This window comes from Seriola dumerili, unplaced genomic scaffold (genome assembly GCF_002260705.1).
Source record: "Seriola dumerili isolate Sdu_G_001 unplaced genomic scaffold, Sdu_1.0 BDQW01000052.1, whole genome shotgun sequence".
Taxonomy (NCBI): Eukaryota; Metazoa; Chordata; class Actinopteri; order Carangiformes; family Carangidae; genus Seriola; species Seriola dumerili.
Genome location: NW_019174307.1, coordinates 937,231 through 957,308, shown reverse-complemented (window position 1 = coordinate 957,308; position 20,078 = coordinate 937,231). Strand labels below are relative to the sequence as shown.

General features: G+C 38.1%; 3 protein-coding genes across 16 annotated transcripts in view; 1 reads left to right on the top strand and 2 right to left on the bottom strand.

The window, feature by feature from the left end:
• LOC111218764 (leucine-rich repeat flightless-interacting protein 2-like) overlaps positions 1 to 3,466 on the bottom strand; it is a 45,873-nt gene extending 42,407 nt beyond the window's left edge. For all 12 annotated transcript variants that reach the window (XM_022741225.1, XM_022741226.1, XM_022741213.1 and 9 more), the window contains exon 1: positions 2,909 to 3,466. In XM_022741225.1, coding sequence (XP_022596946.1) covers positions 2,909 to 2,998 — 90 coding nt within the window. In that variant the 5' untranslated portion in view covers positions 2,999 to 3,466. The remainder of the gene's footprint in view (positions 1 to 2,908) is intronic.
• A 2,045-nt stretch (positions 3,467 to 5,511) lies between these two features.
• LOC111218799 (ras-related protein Rab-17-like) lies at positions 5,512 to 8,844 on the top strand. The gene is made up of 5 exons (XM_022741276.1): positions 5,512 to 5,858; positions 7,374 to 7,525; positions 7,612 to 7,737; positions 7,840 to 7,933; positions 8,714 to 8,844. Exons 1-5 carry the CDS (start codon positions 5,678 to 5,680, stop codon positions 8,842 to 8,844), a joined length of 684 nt encoding a protein of 227 aa, XP_022596997.1. The 5' UTR covers positions 5,512 to 5,677.
• Positions 8,845 to 15,469: 6,625 nt separating this feature from the next.
• The window catches only part of LOC111218504 (melanophilin-like), a 44,143-nt gene continuing 39,534 nt past the window's right edge, over positions 15,470 to 20,078 (bottom strand). For 2 of the 3 annotated variants that reach the window (XM_022740837.1, XM_022740839.1), the window contains 4 exons: positions 19,994 to 20,062; positions 19,299 to 19,347; positions 18,691 to 18,785; positions 15,470 to 16,534 (listed from right to left, as the gene is read on the bottom strand). In XM_022740837.1, coding sequence (XP_022596558.1) covers positions 16,508 to 16,534; positions 18,691 to 18,785; positions 19,299 to 19,347; positions 19,994 to 20,062 — 240 coding nt within the window. In that variant the 3' untranslated portion in view covers positions 15,470 to 16,507. The remainder of the gene's footprint in view (positions 16,535 to 18,690; positions 18,786 to 19,298; positions 19,348 to 19,993; positions 20,063 to 20,078) is intronic. The other variant, XM_022740838.1, reaches the window with a different exon arrangement.

The following is a 20,078-nucleotide window of genomic DNA, read 5'->3' as shown; positions in this document are numbered from 1 at the left end:
CACCAGGACCCTGAGTCTAATGCAGCTACATGGAATTCAGCAATCATTTGTTTTACTATTGACACCTGTACTTGTCCTTCTGTAACCGACTGTGAAAGACTGTCTGTCACACTTTTCACATTGTCATTAGTTCATTAGGTTAGGTGACCTCAGGTGACTCAAAGCTTCGTTTAATCAGCCATAATTATTCAAAACACTTTCGAGGGTGTGCAAGGGCCTTTAATGCGCACACATACACGACGCTTCACCACTGCTACCACCTGGTTTCTTGATTACATCAGTGGGCTAAAAACACTTATAGTTCCCGGTCAATTCTTGAAATATTAGTCTCCCACTGAGTGTTTGGCTCTAAGGTTTGGTCAAATATTTATTGTATGCTTGATTCTTTGTGAAATCAGATTATAAATTATCCCTGAGGTTACCTCTATTTGTCATAAAATAGGACTCAATTTTACAGAGTCAGAGAATATCAAAATGAAACTCATTTTGGTTGGTGGATGATGATGTAATGCTTCAGAAGAGGTCAGATTAACTCCACCAAATGCCATCCTCCATTACAAAAATTAAAGCCCAAACAATATTTGTGAATTAATTTGATCGTAGGACAAATATTCATGATTTTTACAATCACTCATTGTAATGTAATAACACTGCCCAACTTTTTCACATTAAGAGTAGCGGAGCTCATCTACAGTGTGCCATCCTCACGCTGCAGTACAAAGGAATGTTTATAATGTGGATTTAAACTGTTTGACAGATGTAGGGAACCAACTCCCTTAAGTGCAGAATCACTAACACTGTGGTATTCAGTGAGGACGTTCTTTCCTGCTGTGTGGTCTCCTCCCATTTGATCCAGGTTACAGCATTAGCAGTTTCTCTAAAGTGAGAACAGCAACGCGACACTGATGCACCAAAACTTTAACTTACTGTAACACTGCCCATCAATTCCAAGCAGATTTTCCATTTTCTTGCTGGCAGAATGGCCAGTTGGTGAGCCACATCCCTCCTCCTCCTCCACCTCCATCCCCATCCCCCACCCACAGCCACCCAATCTAAAACTGGGGTGCAGCAACAGCTGATCTTTCAGGAGCATCTATTTTTAAAACTCTTTTTCAGAATGGGCCAACTCATCAGGGCCGACATACCATCCTGTCAGAGGACTGCCAGTGAGGGACTTGACCCCTATGCTACTTAAAGGCACAGACTTTCTCTTTGTTGCACAGAACTGGCAGCATTTAATGTTTTATTGCTGGAGCTGTGACTCAGTACAACTAGAAACAGATGAGGATTCATCCAGCACAGGGAATCTCCTGTTTGGACATTATCTATCTGCTGCTGCTGCTGACTGTGCCTGAGCAAACTCCTCATCTCCTCATACTCAGCCAGGTGACAGTCCTGCCACTCCAAATAGACTACAACAAGAAACGATTACCAGCTACAGGAATGTGCAACCTCAGACACACTACTCCAGTGTAAATAGTTAGCTAAGCAGTAAAGAGAAGAGTACATGCAAAACATCCAGACCTCTGCTGTGTTGAGGCCCGTTACCACAGCCATTCACAGCTAAAAAAAGTGATGACTACACAGGGTGTGCGTGACAGTTAAAATTGATATGCAAATTTGTTGAAACATCCGGGTTGGGTTAGCACAGACCCAACTTCCTCCCAACTGAAGAAAGCTTGTCAGAGCTGCTCTGAATTAGTAGAGTTCAGGTTTTTATGAAAAAAAAAATTCTCTGAGTACAGGCAGCAGGATCCTCACTAAATCATTTGGAAATGCATTTTTGGCAGTAAGGAAAAAATGTATTTATTGTTCACTGCCCAGTATTTCTCAAATATGGATCAATATATCCTCAAAGGTAGAGGCATAATGTTGCTTCATAATAATAAATGTCAGGTTTTGCTTTGTTTTTTGAAAATTACACTGAAATGTTGATGTTTCACACCTCAGACACACAAGTGTAGACAAAAGCGTGCAGGGTATTACACTTCAAACAGGGCGACTTAAGTCTCAGAGACACACTAGGCATTATTTTTGCCACACTAGACTCATCATAATACAGAGATTAGAAACCTTGAAACAGTGTAAACCTGTCACAACATGACTTCACCACCTGTTAGAAACAACAGAGTTTCCAGACCTGCATTATTGAGGGGAAGCACAATAACTCCAGCAGGTTAGCACATGAAAGATTTAAACCATTTTAATCTGCTGTGGGTCATGCTTTTCAGAGCTGCTGCTGCAGCACTGCAATTCATACAGTCTGGAGAACAGATAGATCTTTCTCTACAATAAAACAATAATTATCATAGCCAGGATTTGATGCATGTGCAAAAAATATATCACAGTATTTCTTTTGACAGACTTTTCTCATCAGTTTTTTCCCAATTTATAGGCTACTTATACAGGCATACATTTTTTATTATGTTCATACTAATTGGCTACTCCTTTATTTAGACGGTCCATTCAGGTGTTCTTTTCATATTTTCGTATATATCAGATAACCACTTTTTAAAAAAGTGTATTTAAAAAAAGAACCAAGAGTTTCCTGGAAGGCAGGAAATCAATCTAAAAACTTGGGGCATACTTTAGAAAATGTTCAGAAATGATGACAACTAAATGTTGCCAAACCAAAGTCACGAAAAGTATAGTTACCTAAAGATAGTGATCGAAATTAGAGTTTAACTGAGTAAAGCCTGTAAAAATGTATGATTTTAGACGTGGAAATTGTAAAAACTTCGGTCACTAGCAACAAAAATGTAGGTATTGGGGTCATATGTTACATAGGGCTATACATGGTGGTCTTTAGGTGGGCTGAGGAGGAAGACCACTTCATGGACTCCTTCTTCACTCTGTTCAGAGTCAACAGGAAGGACTTATTCGACGTTAGACTAAATTCTCCGCTCACCTCTCTCGCTATAAGATTTAGGGCATCGTCCTCCGCCGTCGACCTCTCCTTCTTGGTGGATCTTTTCCGTCCTGTACCTTGGGTCCCCATGTTTTCTCAGACAGTAGTTATCCACTCGCCGCAGATAAAGTCACTTCAACAGTCCAGCAGCGGACCGAGTAATCCAAACAGAGCCGGAGATAGGGCAAAACTGGGTCTCATGTGTCGCTAAAATGTCACGTTAAACGACGAAGAGATTAAACAAACCGCGGCTGGTCGCGCTCTCAACACGGGTCATTGTCATACATCCGTTTTAACACTTCTTCCTGTAACCACGCGCACCAGCTCGCGACTGAGTCTGGCTCAAACTGTGCCTGGCATCAGCCCCACGTGCGTGTCTGAGACGTTTACTGACATATTCAGTCAGACTCCCTCACTGTAGATTCACACGGTCCTTTTAAACCGAGCCCACCCCTGTCTGTCACTCTGTAGACATAAAATAAACACCCACATTAATAATATAAACTTTAATTGTAACTACACTACAATTAAAATGGTTTCATTTTCATCTAGCAGCACCACGCGACGGATTCACAGACTCGAACCTGGGACAAGAACTTCAAAACCTGTACACAATCAAGGTGCGTTCACGTGATGTCGGATTTATAGCTTACTATAGTAATGCAGATCATATCCACAAGGACCCACAATGGAAAATCAGCAGTATCTACGGCACTGGTTCTCAAAGTGGGGTCCAGAGTCCAGGGGGTCCTTGAAGGGGTTCCTGGGGGCTCCAACAAGAAGGGGAATAATTTACTTAATTCACTTTAATTCCATCCATAAATTACACAGATAGAATGTGTGAATATTTTGATCATGGGTTTCAAACACTTTGTGTAATAAAGCATCTAAAAGCAGCTCTTATCAAATTGTAAATTAGTTTTTTCACTTTACCCTAACAAAGTGGAATAAGAGGAATGACTGATACTGAATCTAAAATAAAAACATTTGAATGTGTGTAATTTCAGGGTCAGGATTTTTTACGCAAACTACTTGAATGCAGCATCAACCTCTGGAAAGGGACTCCATACATGTTCAGGGCTTTGGTTTCAACAAGAAACCACAGCTCCCGCATGGGCTATCGCACTCTCTCACACTCCCTCTGCTATTTTTAATGATGACCAGCCAGCTCCAAAAACAGGCTTGTGATTCTTAAAGAGATAGACGAGACCTCTGCGTTGAATGGCTTTATACTGCCAGTCAAACACAATGTAGATCCCATAACCTTGATGTAATAGTCCAGTACAGTGTGTCTGGCACAGTCTGGGGAGAGTTTATAGTGACCTCATTAGATATTTTTATATCTTGTGATATCACTGTTGTATCATTTTGAATTCCTTGAATGTAGAGAAACCTTTTAAAGTCCCCATCTGAATTTAATATCATATCAATATTGTGTGGAATTCCGGAACACACACATGCAGTTTACTTATTATTTTGTGTTTCTTTTCTTTTCATAATTTTCTATAAGAGTTACTTTGTTTTGCAGTCTTTCAGGTACACAACTTTTGACTTTTATTTAAACAAGGCTGAATTATACATGATGCTTTAAACTGTCCAGCGTGTTATTCCAATGTAGTATGAGTTAAGGTTTATCCAGACTCACAACTACATAAGGGGTAAAAGGCGGATGGTGTTATACTCACACTGTCATATTTTCTTACTGGAGAAACTGAGATGTGTAATTGTGTTATAATCTATCTATAATCTATATCTATTTTAATTTACCATTAATATGGTATTGATTATATTATATTATATTATATGAGTATCAGGTACTAAATAAGTACTATTCAATAAATAATTGCATTTAGTATTTGTGGTGCTTTTTGGGCCAGATTAACAATAATAATTCTGAATGCCAATGAATTTTCTTTGAAAGTCAAAATATAATGTGTCAGTATTTCATAAAAGAATATCTTTATTGTTGCAGCAAGGCTGTAATAAATGCTATGCTGCCCTCCTGTGTTGATACAATGTCATGACAAGAAACACACAGGAAGAAAACAAGCCAGCTGCAGCCTGTGCAGATCTCCTGTATATAGCATATAGTAACAGTATGTATGTATGGCCGTAAAAGAATACTTAGTAATACATGTTGATACAGGAAATTAATGTTGATGGCATGCTGTGTAAAAGTGTCTGAAAATGACTTGTTTTTCTTCTAAAGTGTATCAGAAAGAATCTGAACACAGCCTCGGTTTTTATCTGTGATGTAACATTTGAGTTGAAATTGCTGAGTAGAAGGGAAGCAACATCAAGCTTTGGAAAAAAGACCAACATTTCAAAAAAGCTTTTCAGTTTCTTTTGCATCCTTTACAAATCTTCCCAAGTGTCATTAACAAGAAATATGACAATTAGTGTTACAGTTAAAAATCATGTATGAAATGAGATGAGCACAAATAGTTAACTTAACTTAACTTAACTTAACTGTGTGGAAGGTTTTGTGGCTCAGTAGTGAGAGCACACAAGGAAGTGAGATTTCACTGTTGGCACTTTACAAGTTAAGACTGGACTTTGGTTTTACTTTTATTTTCTGTAAACCAAGCTGAAGCAGGCACAGACAGACTGCTACAACAAAGACGACGAATCAACTCCTCCTCGGTTGTTGCTACTTCTTAATAGGAAAAAAACACCTACAGGATCAGGGGCCAAAGGACTTTGCTGGACTTTTTGTGTTTTGTCCACCTGTGTTGTGTCTTTCAGTTTGGGAGTTAACTAAATCTTTTGATGGGGGAGAATCTCCCGAGGGTGCCAGGAGGAGCTCAACTCCACAGTGACACTTTGCATGGACCGGTGCGGACCCTCAGGGTTAAGATGGTGATTCTGGGAAGTTCTGGTGTGGGGAAGTCAAGTTTGGCACTGCGATTTGTCAGAGATGAGTTCAAGAATCCATCACCTACTGTAGGCTGTGAGTTCATGATGGTTGGAGCTGTGGATTAGCAGTGGTTTAATATCACACAAAACATTCATTTATACTGAAAAGTTCTATGTGTATAAGTTTAAGACTTCTTTTGAAGAAATGGTTTGACATTTTGTGAAATATGCTTATCTGCTCTTTTGCTGAGACTTAGATGAGAAGATTGATGTCATTCTCATGTCTGCACACTAAATATGTAAGTTATACACCCTGAAGATTGTTTGTGGCTTGTGTGGCTGTCAGAAGGTTAGGATTAGGGTTAAAATGCTATATCTCATTTGTGTAATCAAAAATCACAGTCATGGATTTACAGAGATTTAGAGATTTGCTTGACAATTTTTTGGCCAAGTACAATGGAAAAACTACAAGTTGTCATTTTAACACTTAATTTTTTTGTACAAATTCAATAAAACATGTTAACTAGTGAGCTTCAGAGATGCTGGCACATGGATTTTGAAAAAGGCAGGCTAGCTTTTTCCTCCATTTCCATGCTAAGCTCGGCTAGCAGTCTCCTGGCTGTAGCTTCATAGGCCTAAATAAAGTACAGACATGAGAGTAATATCAATTATCTCATATAACTTTAGTGAATAAACCTATTTCCCAAAATGTCAAACTTTAAAGGTCCATATTTACACTTCTCCAGTGTTTTATTTGAAGTGTTGATCCATAAGAACATATATTTGTAGTTTTAAGAACCAAAAACCATCTCAGTGTAGTTTACCTCTCCTCTCTCAGGCTTCTCTCTGGAGCTCTAGTAACAACAGGTCAGTGAGCCAATCAGAAGAGAGGAGGCTCTGAGCCTCTCTTCTGATTGGCTGACTGTTTTCTGAGTGATCAAATAAAAATATAGTAGATTTCAGGTAAAACACTCAGAGAAACCAAATCCTACTGACAGAAACATAGGATAAGGACTCATCATGCACGACTCAGAGGCAACAATCAGAGGCAGGGCCTTTAATTCAGACAAGGTTGATATAAGGAGGGGAAGACAATGAGACACAGATGCAGCACATATCCGGAACGAGAGGAGTGGTTAGACAAACACCAAAATGAAACAGGAAGTGAAAACCAAAAATGACAAGAAACAGAAAACATAACCTAAATCAGGACAGGACATAGCACCTACAAGGTTGGATGCTGGGTCCAGGTGGGTGGGGCTTGGGGCATGGCTGAGAGAAGTGTCTGCTTTGTTGTGACATCACAATGTTCCAGAAGTCCTGACGGCTGGTTTTAAGGCTCAGTTTCTGAATACAGGCTGTGTGCATTTCACTGTGGACTGAGCGCTTTGATACTTTCACAGTATTAATATAGAACCTGGACCTGCTTTATAATCAAAAAATCTTACTTATACAATATAGGACCTTCAGTGTTAAAGTGTTGATCTAGTTACATGCATGCTTCATACATATATTTAGATCTGCTGATACCCCCAAAACCAGCACCACCTGTAAAGACTCACTGGGAAATAAATTAATATCATTGTCATTTTGCCATCTGCCCCTGTAGGTGCCTACCTGACCCGGGTGGTGCATCTGAGTGACGTCACTCTTCGTTTTGAGATATGGGACACGGCGGGGCAAGAAAAATACCACAGTGTCACCCCACTGTACTACAGAGGAGCCCACGCTGCACTCGTGGTCTATGATATCAGCAAAAGAGTAAAAAGGACACATGGACATTAAAATGACTCACTTTGGCTTATCTTGGCTGGTGTATGTACCATTGTGTGCTTGTGTCACTACAGGAAACGTTTGTCAGAGCTCAAGTGTGGCTCAAAGAACTGGAGAAACAGTACATCCCAGGATCTACTGTCATGTGCCTGGTTGGCAACAAGGGAGATCTGGATCAGGAGAGGCAAATCTCAGTGCAGGTACAGACAAAGAAAATAACAAAATCCCCATTTAATAGCTATAGTCATATTTATATCTTACCCTATCAATATACAACTTCTGATTTCTTTGTCATCATACAGGAGGGGCAAGCTCTGGCTAGTGACAGGAGTTTATTCTTTACAGAGACATCAGTCCTGTCAGGGGATCAAATCAGTGAGCTGCTGCTAGGTATAGGTGAGTGAATGTGTTGAATAATTTACAAAAACAAAATTGTTGTGTTGTCAGTTGTGAAGCCCTCAAAAGCAACTCCTACCACCAATCAAATGCTTTCAAATACAGACTATGGAGGTTAAGGTTATTGTTTGGGTCTCCAGGTGAGTGTAAACCAGGGAATAAAGGTCCAAAGTCCAAGGCAGGGCCACACATCTACCACTAGTGGGCAGTAGATACCAACATGAGGAGCAAATGTACTTAACCATCATCAATCTGTGATTTACTGGCAGTTTGAAAGTGCCAGGGTTGCCCAAAACACCTTAAGTTTAAGGTTTCCTTAAAATGTTCACTTAAGTATTTAATCCTCAATCCTTTTCTTAAATTTCAGGAATCACTTAAAGTCAGTTCAGTTGTTTCACAAAAGACCTTAGAGACCAAAGTTCACCATGGTGAGATGAGATTGCATCTTCTTTAATATTATGAACTTTCCAAAAGTGATAATAGGTATCACAAGTGCTAATAGCAGAAAATCAACTGTCTCCATGGAAACAGTAGAATTCTACTGCTGTAAAATCTCTTTCATTGCGGTAAATTACTTAACTTTTTTCCTTAACTAGGGAATCCTTTTTAAGAGAGTCTGTGCAACACCCTTAAGAAAGGAGAAATTAAACCTAAAGTGTCATATTTAAATAGAAAACTTAAGGTGTTTTATGCAACCGGCCCCAGTTTATGTTCCATGCCCATGTTCCTGTGTGATACAACTGCGAGTGTGATATCTCTAGTAACAGAGCTTTGGTTCAGCCCACAGAGTGTATGAGTGTATTGGAGGACAGCAGGGAGGTCTGTCAGAGTGGAAGGAGACACCACTCATTGATCTGCATCATAGAGACACATTCACTCCTTTTGCATCCTGCTGCAAAGTTGGGCCCTGACCTGTGTGACTGTTGATCCTGTTGCTGCCTGCTTCATTTCTCTGTTTGTCTTGGTCAGTTTAAAGCCGCTCCAGGTTGGTCAGCTGGAATCAAAAAATTCTCAAATCCACCAAAAGGCTTAGAGAAGTCGTTTTACTTCACAGTTATTGTGGCTAAAAGCTATTGAGCTAAGAGTGTATATTACATCCTACATATATTCTAGACCCTACGCCTCAGTGGTCTCCCAAGCAGAGTTCATCTGAGTGAGTGTACTTATTGTATTTTAACTGCCAAAATCTTGTATGGATTTCCACTGTGCAACAATAAGCTGCATTCTGCTGTTCATTTTAACCTGGGTGGCTGGGAACTGAAAGAGCACAAAAATGTGCCGAACTTGAATAATTGTAATCATAAAGAAAACTCTAAAATGTCTAAAATAGGTACTATTTTTACTTAGTATGACTCTTTGTCTTACTGTTGATTCCTTAGTCCAACTTTATGGTCAACTGAACCAGTGAGATTATTGTTTTTAAAGGAATAGTTTAACAGGAAGCAGGGGAAACAGATAGGCTGGATCTGTCCAAAATGAAAAAATACTAAAAACTCATATGTATGTAATTGTATCATATTTGTTGACAAGTACAAAAAATGTAAAAAAAAAAACAGCTTGTGATTTTAGAGGGGGTTGTATGCTGGAACAATTTCTTGGCAAAGTCTAGTCACAGAGGAGCTTTCAGGTTTCTGAACAATGTACCTGTACAGAGACATCTGGCAGAGTATCTGGCAACCTGCACTAAAACCAGAGATGCTGAGATGTTGATCAGATGGATAAACTGTTGTATGTCAGGAAACTTTCAAAACATAACTAATAGTTTACATTTCTGCATTTCTACTGCAAAAAGGAGATATAACATTTCTCCATTTTTTTTTTTTTTTATAGCTGCATTAATTCTTTTGTGTGTTTTTTAGACCAGGAAGTGTCGCTGTTGCATGCTTTTTTAATATGTGCTTAAAAAATGTAGATTGTTTTTTTCAAGCATCTGCTGTGGATAAAATACACATCACTATACATGACAACAACAATCATTAATAACACAAATAAAGTCCCTATTCATAAATAACATTAGGATAGAAAAGACTCTTGGCCTTTGTACTGTGTGTTGCGTACTGAAGCTCCCATATAAAGTGACTTTTCTCCCCTGCAGTTATAGTTACTCTATATAAACTATTCTCTCATGTTTTCTCCATACTCCATAGGGGTTTCTCTGCATGATGCTTCTAAGTGTTGACTTTTTACTGCTCTGTGATTTAAAACATTGCACAGATCTTAGATAACAAATCATCACTGAAAAGGAGCTTTATTGTGCTGATTGAAACCAAGCTTCTGTGGGGCCAGAGGGGCCGCTTCTCCTTGTTTGGTTTGAAAGTTTCACTGAGACAAAGAAACACCTCACATTGAGAAGATGAAATGCAGCAACAAAAAAAGGGATGATTTGGTTATCATTATGAGTGTATAAATCTTGTGAATAAAAAACAAGCCTCTGCTCTGCTGTTTCAGATTTTGCAGATGTTGTGCAATCCTATTGAATGATCTCAAAAGTCAAAAGTGTTTCTTAATTTTGTACTGTTGAGATATAAATGTAACTCAAGTGGAAATAAAACAATGAAGTCTGGTAATCATTTAAAAGGTGGGAAAATGAATAAGGGAGAGAATAAGGTTGACTGAATTGAGTTTTTGGTGCACAAAAGGTATGAAGTGCTGAATGAACAAACTGATCTGAAGGCAAAACTACATATGAAGAACTGCATGAAGAGTTACTGCACCCTGGATAATTATCCTGCTGAGGCTGCCATGTATTGCTTGCTACATGTTCTGTCACAGCCCTTGTACTACAGCCAAGACGAGCAGCAGCTGTGCAGTGTATAGTGATGCGGCTGCCAGGGTTAGCTGAGTTAGCAGTAACAAGCTAATCTGCTAGCATGTTGACTGAATATCATTGGCTGTGTGAACAATTATTGTAGATCACCACTGGCTGTGGGTTTGCTTTGATTTAAACAAAACAAAACAAAACAAAACAAAACAAAACAAAACAAAACAAAACAAAACAAAACAAAACAAAAAGCTGCAAAACAATTAAGAGATTTTATGTCATGTACATTCACAGATCAGTATAATTTCAGCCACTAGGTTCTATAGAAATTATGTATCAGCACCTTATTTTTGTGCCATTCGTTTGTGTGGGATTCTTCCAGCTCAGCCAGACAGGCTCTAACACTCGTGAGCTGTGGGTCCACAGTTGTAGGATCCTGAAGAACTTTCTCAGTGTACACAACTGAAGAGGTCGCCATCCTAAAACACAGTATACAGTGTACTGTGCAGTGCTACTTTACAGCCGAGTGTACATCCAGTGCTCTAAAAAGCTAAGGGATTCAAACTAAACATTGATATAACATTGCATTCTGATTTTTAATATTTCATGTTCTTCATTCATGTAGTTAATTCAATTTGCATACAAAGCTCTTTCCGGGACTTTAAGTTGACAAATTTTCATGGATCTTGTTTTAACGGTACCAATATAAGTAATTTCGTATCCCTCTGCTTGTAATGTTAAAACTGACCATGACATTGTATTGAAGAAAAACAACAAAAAAGTTCACACATGCAACTCTGAAATAAGTCTTAATCTTTTTTTTTTTTTTTTTTGGACATTTTTTGCCTTTATTGGACAGTTATCAGTGAAGAGGCGGACAGGAAACATGGAGGAGAGAGAGAAGGGACATGACAAATATCAATGGCTGGATTGAAACCACAGACATTGTGGTTACGTGGCGTGCGTTGTGCCCATTCGCCCACCAGAGTGCAACAAATCCAATGTGAACACTGAAAAATGAGAACACAACAGACATTCCATCATCCAGAGCTGTTTCACTGTGATTCAAACATTGCTGTCACTGTTAGCTATGGTCTGTAAACTCTGGCTGTGACAAAAGCCAGATGCTCATTTCTCCTCACAGCTTTTCGGCCAAATCTCCCCACTGGCCTGATCCCTCTGCCTGTATACCAGGAGGCATCGATGTCTGGATCTGAACAACACACATGAAAAACAGACATGAAAAGAGAAGACAAATCCCAATCCCAGATTTCAACATTTACTAAGAATTACTTAACCCCTGAAACATCATACAACAACATATAAAAATGTATCCTTTATAATGTCATTTTAATACTTCAAACTGTCATACGATTCGGTCCAATACTAGAATGACGAATAGAAACATACTAAGAATATACGAGGAGGAATAGTTGCTTTTTGTCACTTCACTTTCAGTCATGTAGATTCTGCTTGCACTCCAAAACAATAGAGGAGAATAAAAATGAGTTTGTGTAGCTCACAGGACTGAAAAAACACATCTATCTGTTCTTTTTTTAATGAAAACAATAGGGTTAAAGGTATGGAGACATAAAGTGTAGAAAATTAAATAATAAATAAATAATAATTATAATAAATACATTAAGCACATTCAAACAAAATGTATCATATGACCATTCAGTTCTTAAGTAATAATTTAAAGTCATTTGAAGTGGTGTTTTTTTGTTTTTAATTTTTAATTTCATTTAATCTTTTTTATTTTATTACACAATGTTACACAATGTAATTGGCTGTCTGACAGCTGTCTGACAGCCAATCACATAACTGGCTTTGTAAAACAGAAATAAAATATTTGCGAAAAAGTACATTTTGAAAAAAAAAAATTGGCCATAAACTCTAGTAATGTGAAAAGAAGCTGGACAAAGCAGGATAAAATAAGGTTTTATTATGATGTGATGTGTTTTATAGTTCAATATTTTGTCTGTACTCAATCATATGATTGATGATAATCATATGATCATATTATTTGTTGCATAATGCCTTATTCAGTTATTTAATTTTGAGCTTATTGGGTCTCCATTTAATTTGGTCATTAGTTAAGGATCCCTTACTTCTGATAATAATAGAACCTTCTGGATGAGAGCTGCTTAGAGCTTGACTCAGCAACAGCAAGACAGCACAGAGTACTGCACACACCCTCATTGCAGCGTCACCTGTAGCAAAACAAACAAACAAACAAACAAACAAACAAACAAACAAACAAACAAACAAACATAAAATCAATCACAACTCCAGTCTGTAATGTCAAGGTGTATCTCCACTGATAGTGAATACCATCAGATCTGACACACATAAAATAAATACAGGTTCTGAAATGATCCTGTGCTCTCTGATAAAGGAAATTACAAGAGAAAAATACATTGCAGATTCACAAAGTAGAAAGGGATTAGTTTCTACAGCAGGCAGTACTGCCTGTGACAACAACAAGCCAGTGGAATACAAAGCTGCCTGTTTTGTCAGTAATTTTCTGTCATCGATCACATCACTGACACAGTGGCCTCAAAATGAAAGCCATGTTTGAAAATTGAAAAAGCAAAGATGAGAAACTGTGCCAGAGAGTGAGTGGGACAGAACACGGATGAGGGTGAAAACAACATGCAGATTGTGTAGTCTGGATTTTAAATCAAGCTTTTAAAGATCACTTTTGATAGAGTTTTTTCCCTTAATCTCAGCAGACTATTTGTATTGACTTTCTGGCTGTACTTGAATTCATTGTTGTATTATACTTGACCTGGTTTTGCAACTCACTTAAAAACATCACAAGAATATTGAACAAATATGAAGACTTACGTCTCAGCAAAAATGAATGTAGGATGTCTGAGCTGCAGAAGCAAACTTCACTGGCTTCTTCACTATCTCCCAGTAAATGCCACAGGAGCTGAGCAGGTGCAGGAGCGACGACTTGGCCGGATCAAATCCTTCTCCTCTTCTAGGTGAATTGACAGTACATGATAAATTCCAATAAGTGGGAAAAAGCAATTATTGATTGTATGTGACCAACAAACAAGGAAAGTGTTGCCAGTGATTGAGTTCTCACCTGCACTATAAGGAGGATGCACCTCTGTCGGTTTTTAGTTTATCATCTCCATCCCTTTATATTCCTGCTGGAGGTGCGGCGATGAGATGATATGCTGATGTCACCCACCTCTCAAGATTTACATTGGAAAATTGACGCTTTTGATCTGGAAAATTTCCCTTTTGCATTTGGATTCAAGGATTTTGTTACAGGGCTCCAATAGAACCACCTAATCCAAAACGGACATGGTTGAGATTTGGAAACTCAACAGAGCTCTGTGGATATTTTGTGGTTGGATAACAGAGAAAATCTTTAACATGGCAATTTTAATATCCTAATAATTAAGACTTAGTCACTGCCGTGATGTATCAGCACTTCACCTGCCAAAGTCATCATTAAAAGCAAAATCATGAATGCATGTTATGAATGTGGAAATGTTGTGTAGTTCTACTTTAATATCTGTGTATTAGGGAATAACTTTCCTGCAGTGTCCCACTTCCTAACAGCTTGTGTTAAGGACCTTGAAAGCTTTATTCCAGTGCGCACTGATGCAGTTTCTCCAGTGGATTCAAGGGACCAACAGGCCTGTCATGTGATTGGCATATGAAGATGCCGACACTATCAACAACAAAAGCAAGATTTGTTCAGGTTATGGTGAGATAATGCAGATCTGCTACAGGGAGAAGTAACAAAAGCAAATCAGTTGTACTGGAGAGAAGGCTGTTTGTGAACTTATAGATGTAAAATCAAACTACATTAGTAGCTACAATGGAAAAAAAAACACTATTAGTTTAGTTTGCAAATAATTTAATAAGACTAATAATACAAAAAAAAATATTGCATGATTAGAATTAGATGTGTAATTAAACATAGGCTTGAAACAATCTGCTTAGCAGTGATTTAGCAGTGTCGGCACTGAAGTGGTAAATTTCCGTCAGTGGTACAAATGCTGATCTCAAACTGTATAACAGAGAATAAAGTAAAACAGAATACAATTTAAAATCTACAGATGAATGACTAATTCAAGGAAAAGCCGTGTCTGCAAAGACCATAGGATATGATTCATATCACTGTCATCCTCATCAAACCATTCAGTACCACTTTGTGGCCTGTATGGAAGCATCTGCAATTTTCTTTATCTCCAATGATTTATTCAGCAGTTTCCTTTAATTTGTCACCCATCAGAACATTAGTGAATCATCTTCATATAAAAAAACTGAAAAATAATAAGAAAAATAGATGGCTCTTGTTTCTGTGCATATGTTATTGCTAAATATCAGGCAAATTACCAAGTCACAACACACCATGATGCAAGTTCAATAAAAACCCACTCATTACAGACTTTAAATCTTTAAATCTCTCTTTGGGACAAAAATATAGAAAAGCATCAAATTCACAAATATAATGGGGATATATTATGATATTATGTCACAATACAACAATTTTAACTATATTTCTTTTTGTAAAGGACAATTTGTGCCTTACTGCCTTTATTTGACAGATAGAGACAGGAAACATGGGGAGAAAGTGGGGTATGACTAGCAAAAATTTACCCTGGCCGAAAGGCAAAACATATATGTTACAGTTATGTTGTCATGTGTCTGAACCTTTAGGCTACCAGGGCGCCCAATTGCATGTATATGTCTCTATATTCTGTTCATTTTATTGTTCATTTTTCACTCATTTTATTTTACATTACATACATTACAGCTGATATACCTTAATGCACAGTTAAACTTCCTGCTCATACTATTATATAATTCCTGTTGTTATGTCCAATTATATAAGGGTTTTTAAAAAATAAATATTTGAAAAACATATAAACTTAAACGGAAGATCTGAAAGGCAAGTACAATTTTTTACATACATTGTATGTACCTTGTGTTTAGAAAGTGCTTGGAGAAATTAAAAACCACCTTGATGGAAACATGAAAGCTTTCAGTCCTATCTAGACTTAGTGGTGCACGTCAGCCTCTTGTGGCCAGAATGAGTATTACACAAAACAAACAAACAAAAAACACTTAAACCCCTTAAAAAAAATCCTGACATAAAAACAAAACAACAATAATAAAATAAAATAAAAATAGTAATAAATAAAAAATTTCACTTTCCTCTCAGAGCAAAACAATTTCAGATGAAAAAAAGCTACTTGCCTTTCAGGGTTTCCATAAACTAAATATAACAAAGCATCAAATAATATGAAATGTAAAAGTATTTAAAACTGATTGGTAGTTTATCATTGTACTGTTTTTGGACTGGCAAACTACGAAAAACTGCATGCCAGATTTAACATGTTGCTTAAATCTGGAAATGTTTTCATTTCATGTTTCCATTTGCACTGTGTGAACACTGGAATAAATAGATAAGGATATCAGATTACTATGGAAAATGTAAATGTTTTGCACACAAGGTGTATGCAACAACTTACATAAGTTTAAATTAATCTAGAAATCATATGTACACCCTATAAGATGCACTCCTAGCACTGTTATTGCATATCATGTGTAACTATCATATCCTATAAATATGGTAAAATAACGTAACAATGTGAAAGGGACACATTTTTAAATAAAACTTGAAACAGTCCCCCTCCAGCTGACAGTCTCTAAAATGTAAATAATAAACCTTTTAACTAGACTTAAAGTCATACTACTGATTTTTAGTTTATTACAAAATGTAATAAACAAAATGTGGTGACAAGAAAAACTGCTCGGTCACATGATGGTCAGCCTCCTCTTCATGAGCCCTGTGTCATTACTGGTTTCTGCAAGGAGAGAGAGAGAGAGACAGGCAATGATTGGCTGATGATTAACAAGTAGATGATCAATCACTTAATTATTTGATTGGATGAATTGATTGATTGTTAGCCACAAAATCATTCATAACAGGTCTATAATGCCTGTGCTAAACTTATGAATGTGAGATTGTGAATGATTACTCATGCTGAAGAAAAGAAAATTGAGAACACACATCAACCCAAAATAAACATATTTCAACAATAACAATGACAATTTTTGTCCACTGATTCATTTAAAAATAGCACTGCTGTGTAAAGAGTTGCATAAGCAATCAATAATAATCAAATTAAAGTGACAGTTCTCATAAACCAGTGTATGTGCCAGTGTCTTGGTCCTGGACTGCCGGAGACTGAATCACAGGCTGGCTCCCAGACTGATCAAAGTTTAAGCATTTGACAAGTTATTATTCAGTAGACAGACACTGATTCACTGACTCATTCAGAGTTGAGAAGATTTCTGGGTGGAAATCTTGGCAGTTGAAACAGTGACAAGCCTTGAGCCACATGTGTACAATTTCAATTGGCATAAGTAGAAAACAAATTGGGGTAATTTAGATCACAGTAAATAGCCACATACTTATCTATCTAATAGTCTTTCTCATCTAGTTCAGCCTGCAATTGTTCTTAGTTCTCTTGGCAGGATCCATGCACTGGTTTATTTAAAATTAGGCAAATAAAAGAGGCAAGCATGTACATATATGTGCATATATAACAAAACAATACAATTAATTAAAATGCTCAGAAATAGATTTGATCCTTACCTTTCCCAAGTGTAGAAAATTAAAGAGAAATCAGTTTATTATTAGCTTGAATGAAGTCTGCATGTTGGACATACAACCTCAGTTATGCAAGAATTACAAATAATTTGCACATTCATTGACTGAATAGGAAAAAGCAAAAAAAAAAAAAAAATGCAATTATTTCAAACCACCACAAAGCCTGATTGGAAACCAGCCACTAGATGATCTAGCAGCAGAAGCAAACGAAGCCCAGCGTTATCATGACATGAAGAGTTCATTTCCAACATCAGATCCATTTGGAAGTGAATTAGTTTCTTAGAGGCAACAAAATCCAGCTACCACCATCTCCAAAGGTCAGTAATTAACACATTAGAAATGAAGTGTAAAAAGCACAGGTTGTAACAGGTTATGTGCTGGAATATGTCTTGGCCAGAAGCAGTGACTTCCAAATGTGTTAATTTGTGAGCTTCAGGGGTGCTGGTAGGTGGGTTATTTTTTGACCTTTAGACAGAGTCAGTCTTTATTCTAAGCTAGAGCTGGGTTTAATGCAAGGAGTTAACAGTAGGGTATATTTATATTTCTCGCTGAGTGTGAGTCCGGCTGTTGATCTCATCTCCGAGAGTCTTTCTTTAACTTCCTTAATGTTGTCTTCATTCTCAAGAAAACAAATCAAAACATGGCGAAATTCAAGAGGCCAATCACAGTCCTTTCTGCAACCCATGTGGGATCACTGGTGATGCCGTGGCCCTGATGTGTATATATATTTATAAAGGTGCTATATGTAAGTTTTTGTTACCTCTACTTAGCTAAGGTTCAGTATCAAACTTCATTCCTTTACTCACCAAGAGCTGTCTCCAGAGGTGGAAAGCAACACCAATGTTGTTTTGCTTCTATTCACTTGTAATGCTATTTTGCAATAATGAGTCAGTGTAGCGTCCAGCCTGCCCTCAGTTCAGCATGAGAGGATGAAGAAGCGGCATTGATCAGAGGGCGTATTCTAACCTCTTGGCTTGTAAATATAATGACAGTTGAAGCTCTTGGCAGGTGACCAATATCACCATCATCTGCTCCAAGAGACCATATTCAGCAGCAGAGATAACTTATATATAGCACCTTTTAAGGAGGCGCATATTGACTATACTGTAGTACAGTGTAGCCCCGTAAAGCAGAAGCATAAATCCAGCTTTAGCCTCTGTCTCTAGTTCTCTACTTGACATACAGACAGAGTATACAGAGATACAGAGTATCGACATTTAAACAACCGGCCATCCCATCATTTCAGATTTTGCCATTATTATTTTTCTAGTAGATGTCTTGCTTTTTTCCATGTAATTTTGGAAATGAACTCTTCACTGCACCCTGCACCACAGAGTGGGGTCATACCGCACAGGTTGCCCTGGTCTTGGGCGCGGCCACTGGGTTCCTCTGCGTCAGGGAGCCCCTGTAGAGGGAGTTCCTCGCAAACCTGTCCACCTGGTCTGGAGACAAACAGCAACTACATTGTCCATCCATGTTCTACTGGATCTGGTTCTACCTGTTCTCTCTAGAATTTTGTTAGTAACCTGACACTGGAAGCAAATGAGCTTCCTGTGGATGTTTAGAAATGACAATAACCTTATTGTCAAGCACATTGGTTATTGGAAAAGTATCAGGGGGAAAGTGAATCTCTTAATAACTACTGGTCAGGAACAAGTTACAGTAGCATTGGACTCCAAATTCCCCACTTGAACTTCTCTGTGGAGAACATCTATGAATAAAAAACTATTTAATACCCTGAAAAACCACTACTCAGCGTAAAAATACTCTTCCATTTATAGTACATAGAGCGTATGCTATCCAGCTGAGAAAATTAAAGTCATGGTACAATAGGACACAGTGTTCATCGGTTCATTGGTTGGATCATGCTCTTATAGTTTAACAAGGTTAAGATGTTTTTAGGGTTTTGTGAGGCCCTGGGGATCAAGCTCAAGGGCAGCAGTGCTGGTTCTTACTTGTGGGAAAGTTCTGGGAAAGTCTTCTTGCTTGGATCGGGATTGCAGACTAGAAGACACCAACGTGGGAGACAGAGAGAAAGACGAAAAAGAAAGAATGTCAGAATGTGGGAAAGTATTTTGCCTTTTTGGCACCTTGGAGAGTACAAAAGTTAATCAGAGACAGACCTAATTTACAGATAGAAATGATCTTATTGGTTGATTTGAATCTTAGGGGGAGGGGCAACAGTTAGGAATCAACCAGTAGGATTAAATCAGACCTTAGAGTAGCTCTGCCTGTAATAATAACTTCAATATGTGCATTTGTTTGAGGAAACATATTCTACATAAGCAATGATTTTAAACAGCTCTGACTAAATGTAGCGGCACGGTGGTGAGTTTGCATGTTCTCCCCGTGCTTGTGTGGGTTCTCTCCGGGTTCTCCGGCTTCCTCCCACAGTCCAAAGACATGCAAAGGGGGACTAGGCTAATTGGTTACTCCAAATTGACCATAGGGTATGAATGTGAGAGTGAATGGTTGTTTGTCTCTGTGTGCCCTGCGATGGACTGGCGACCTGTCCAGGGTGTATCCCGCCTCTCGCCCGAAAGGATGCTGGGATAGGCTCCAGCCCCCCCCGCGACCCTACTAGAGGATAAGCGGTAGAAGATGAATGAATGAATGAATGAATGACTAAATGTAAATTAAATGTCTTTACCTTTCTCCTTTTATCCACAGGCATGCCGGCAGCATTGAGAGCAGCAATCCTGTTCTCTATGTAGGAGACCTTCGGATAAAAAGAG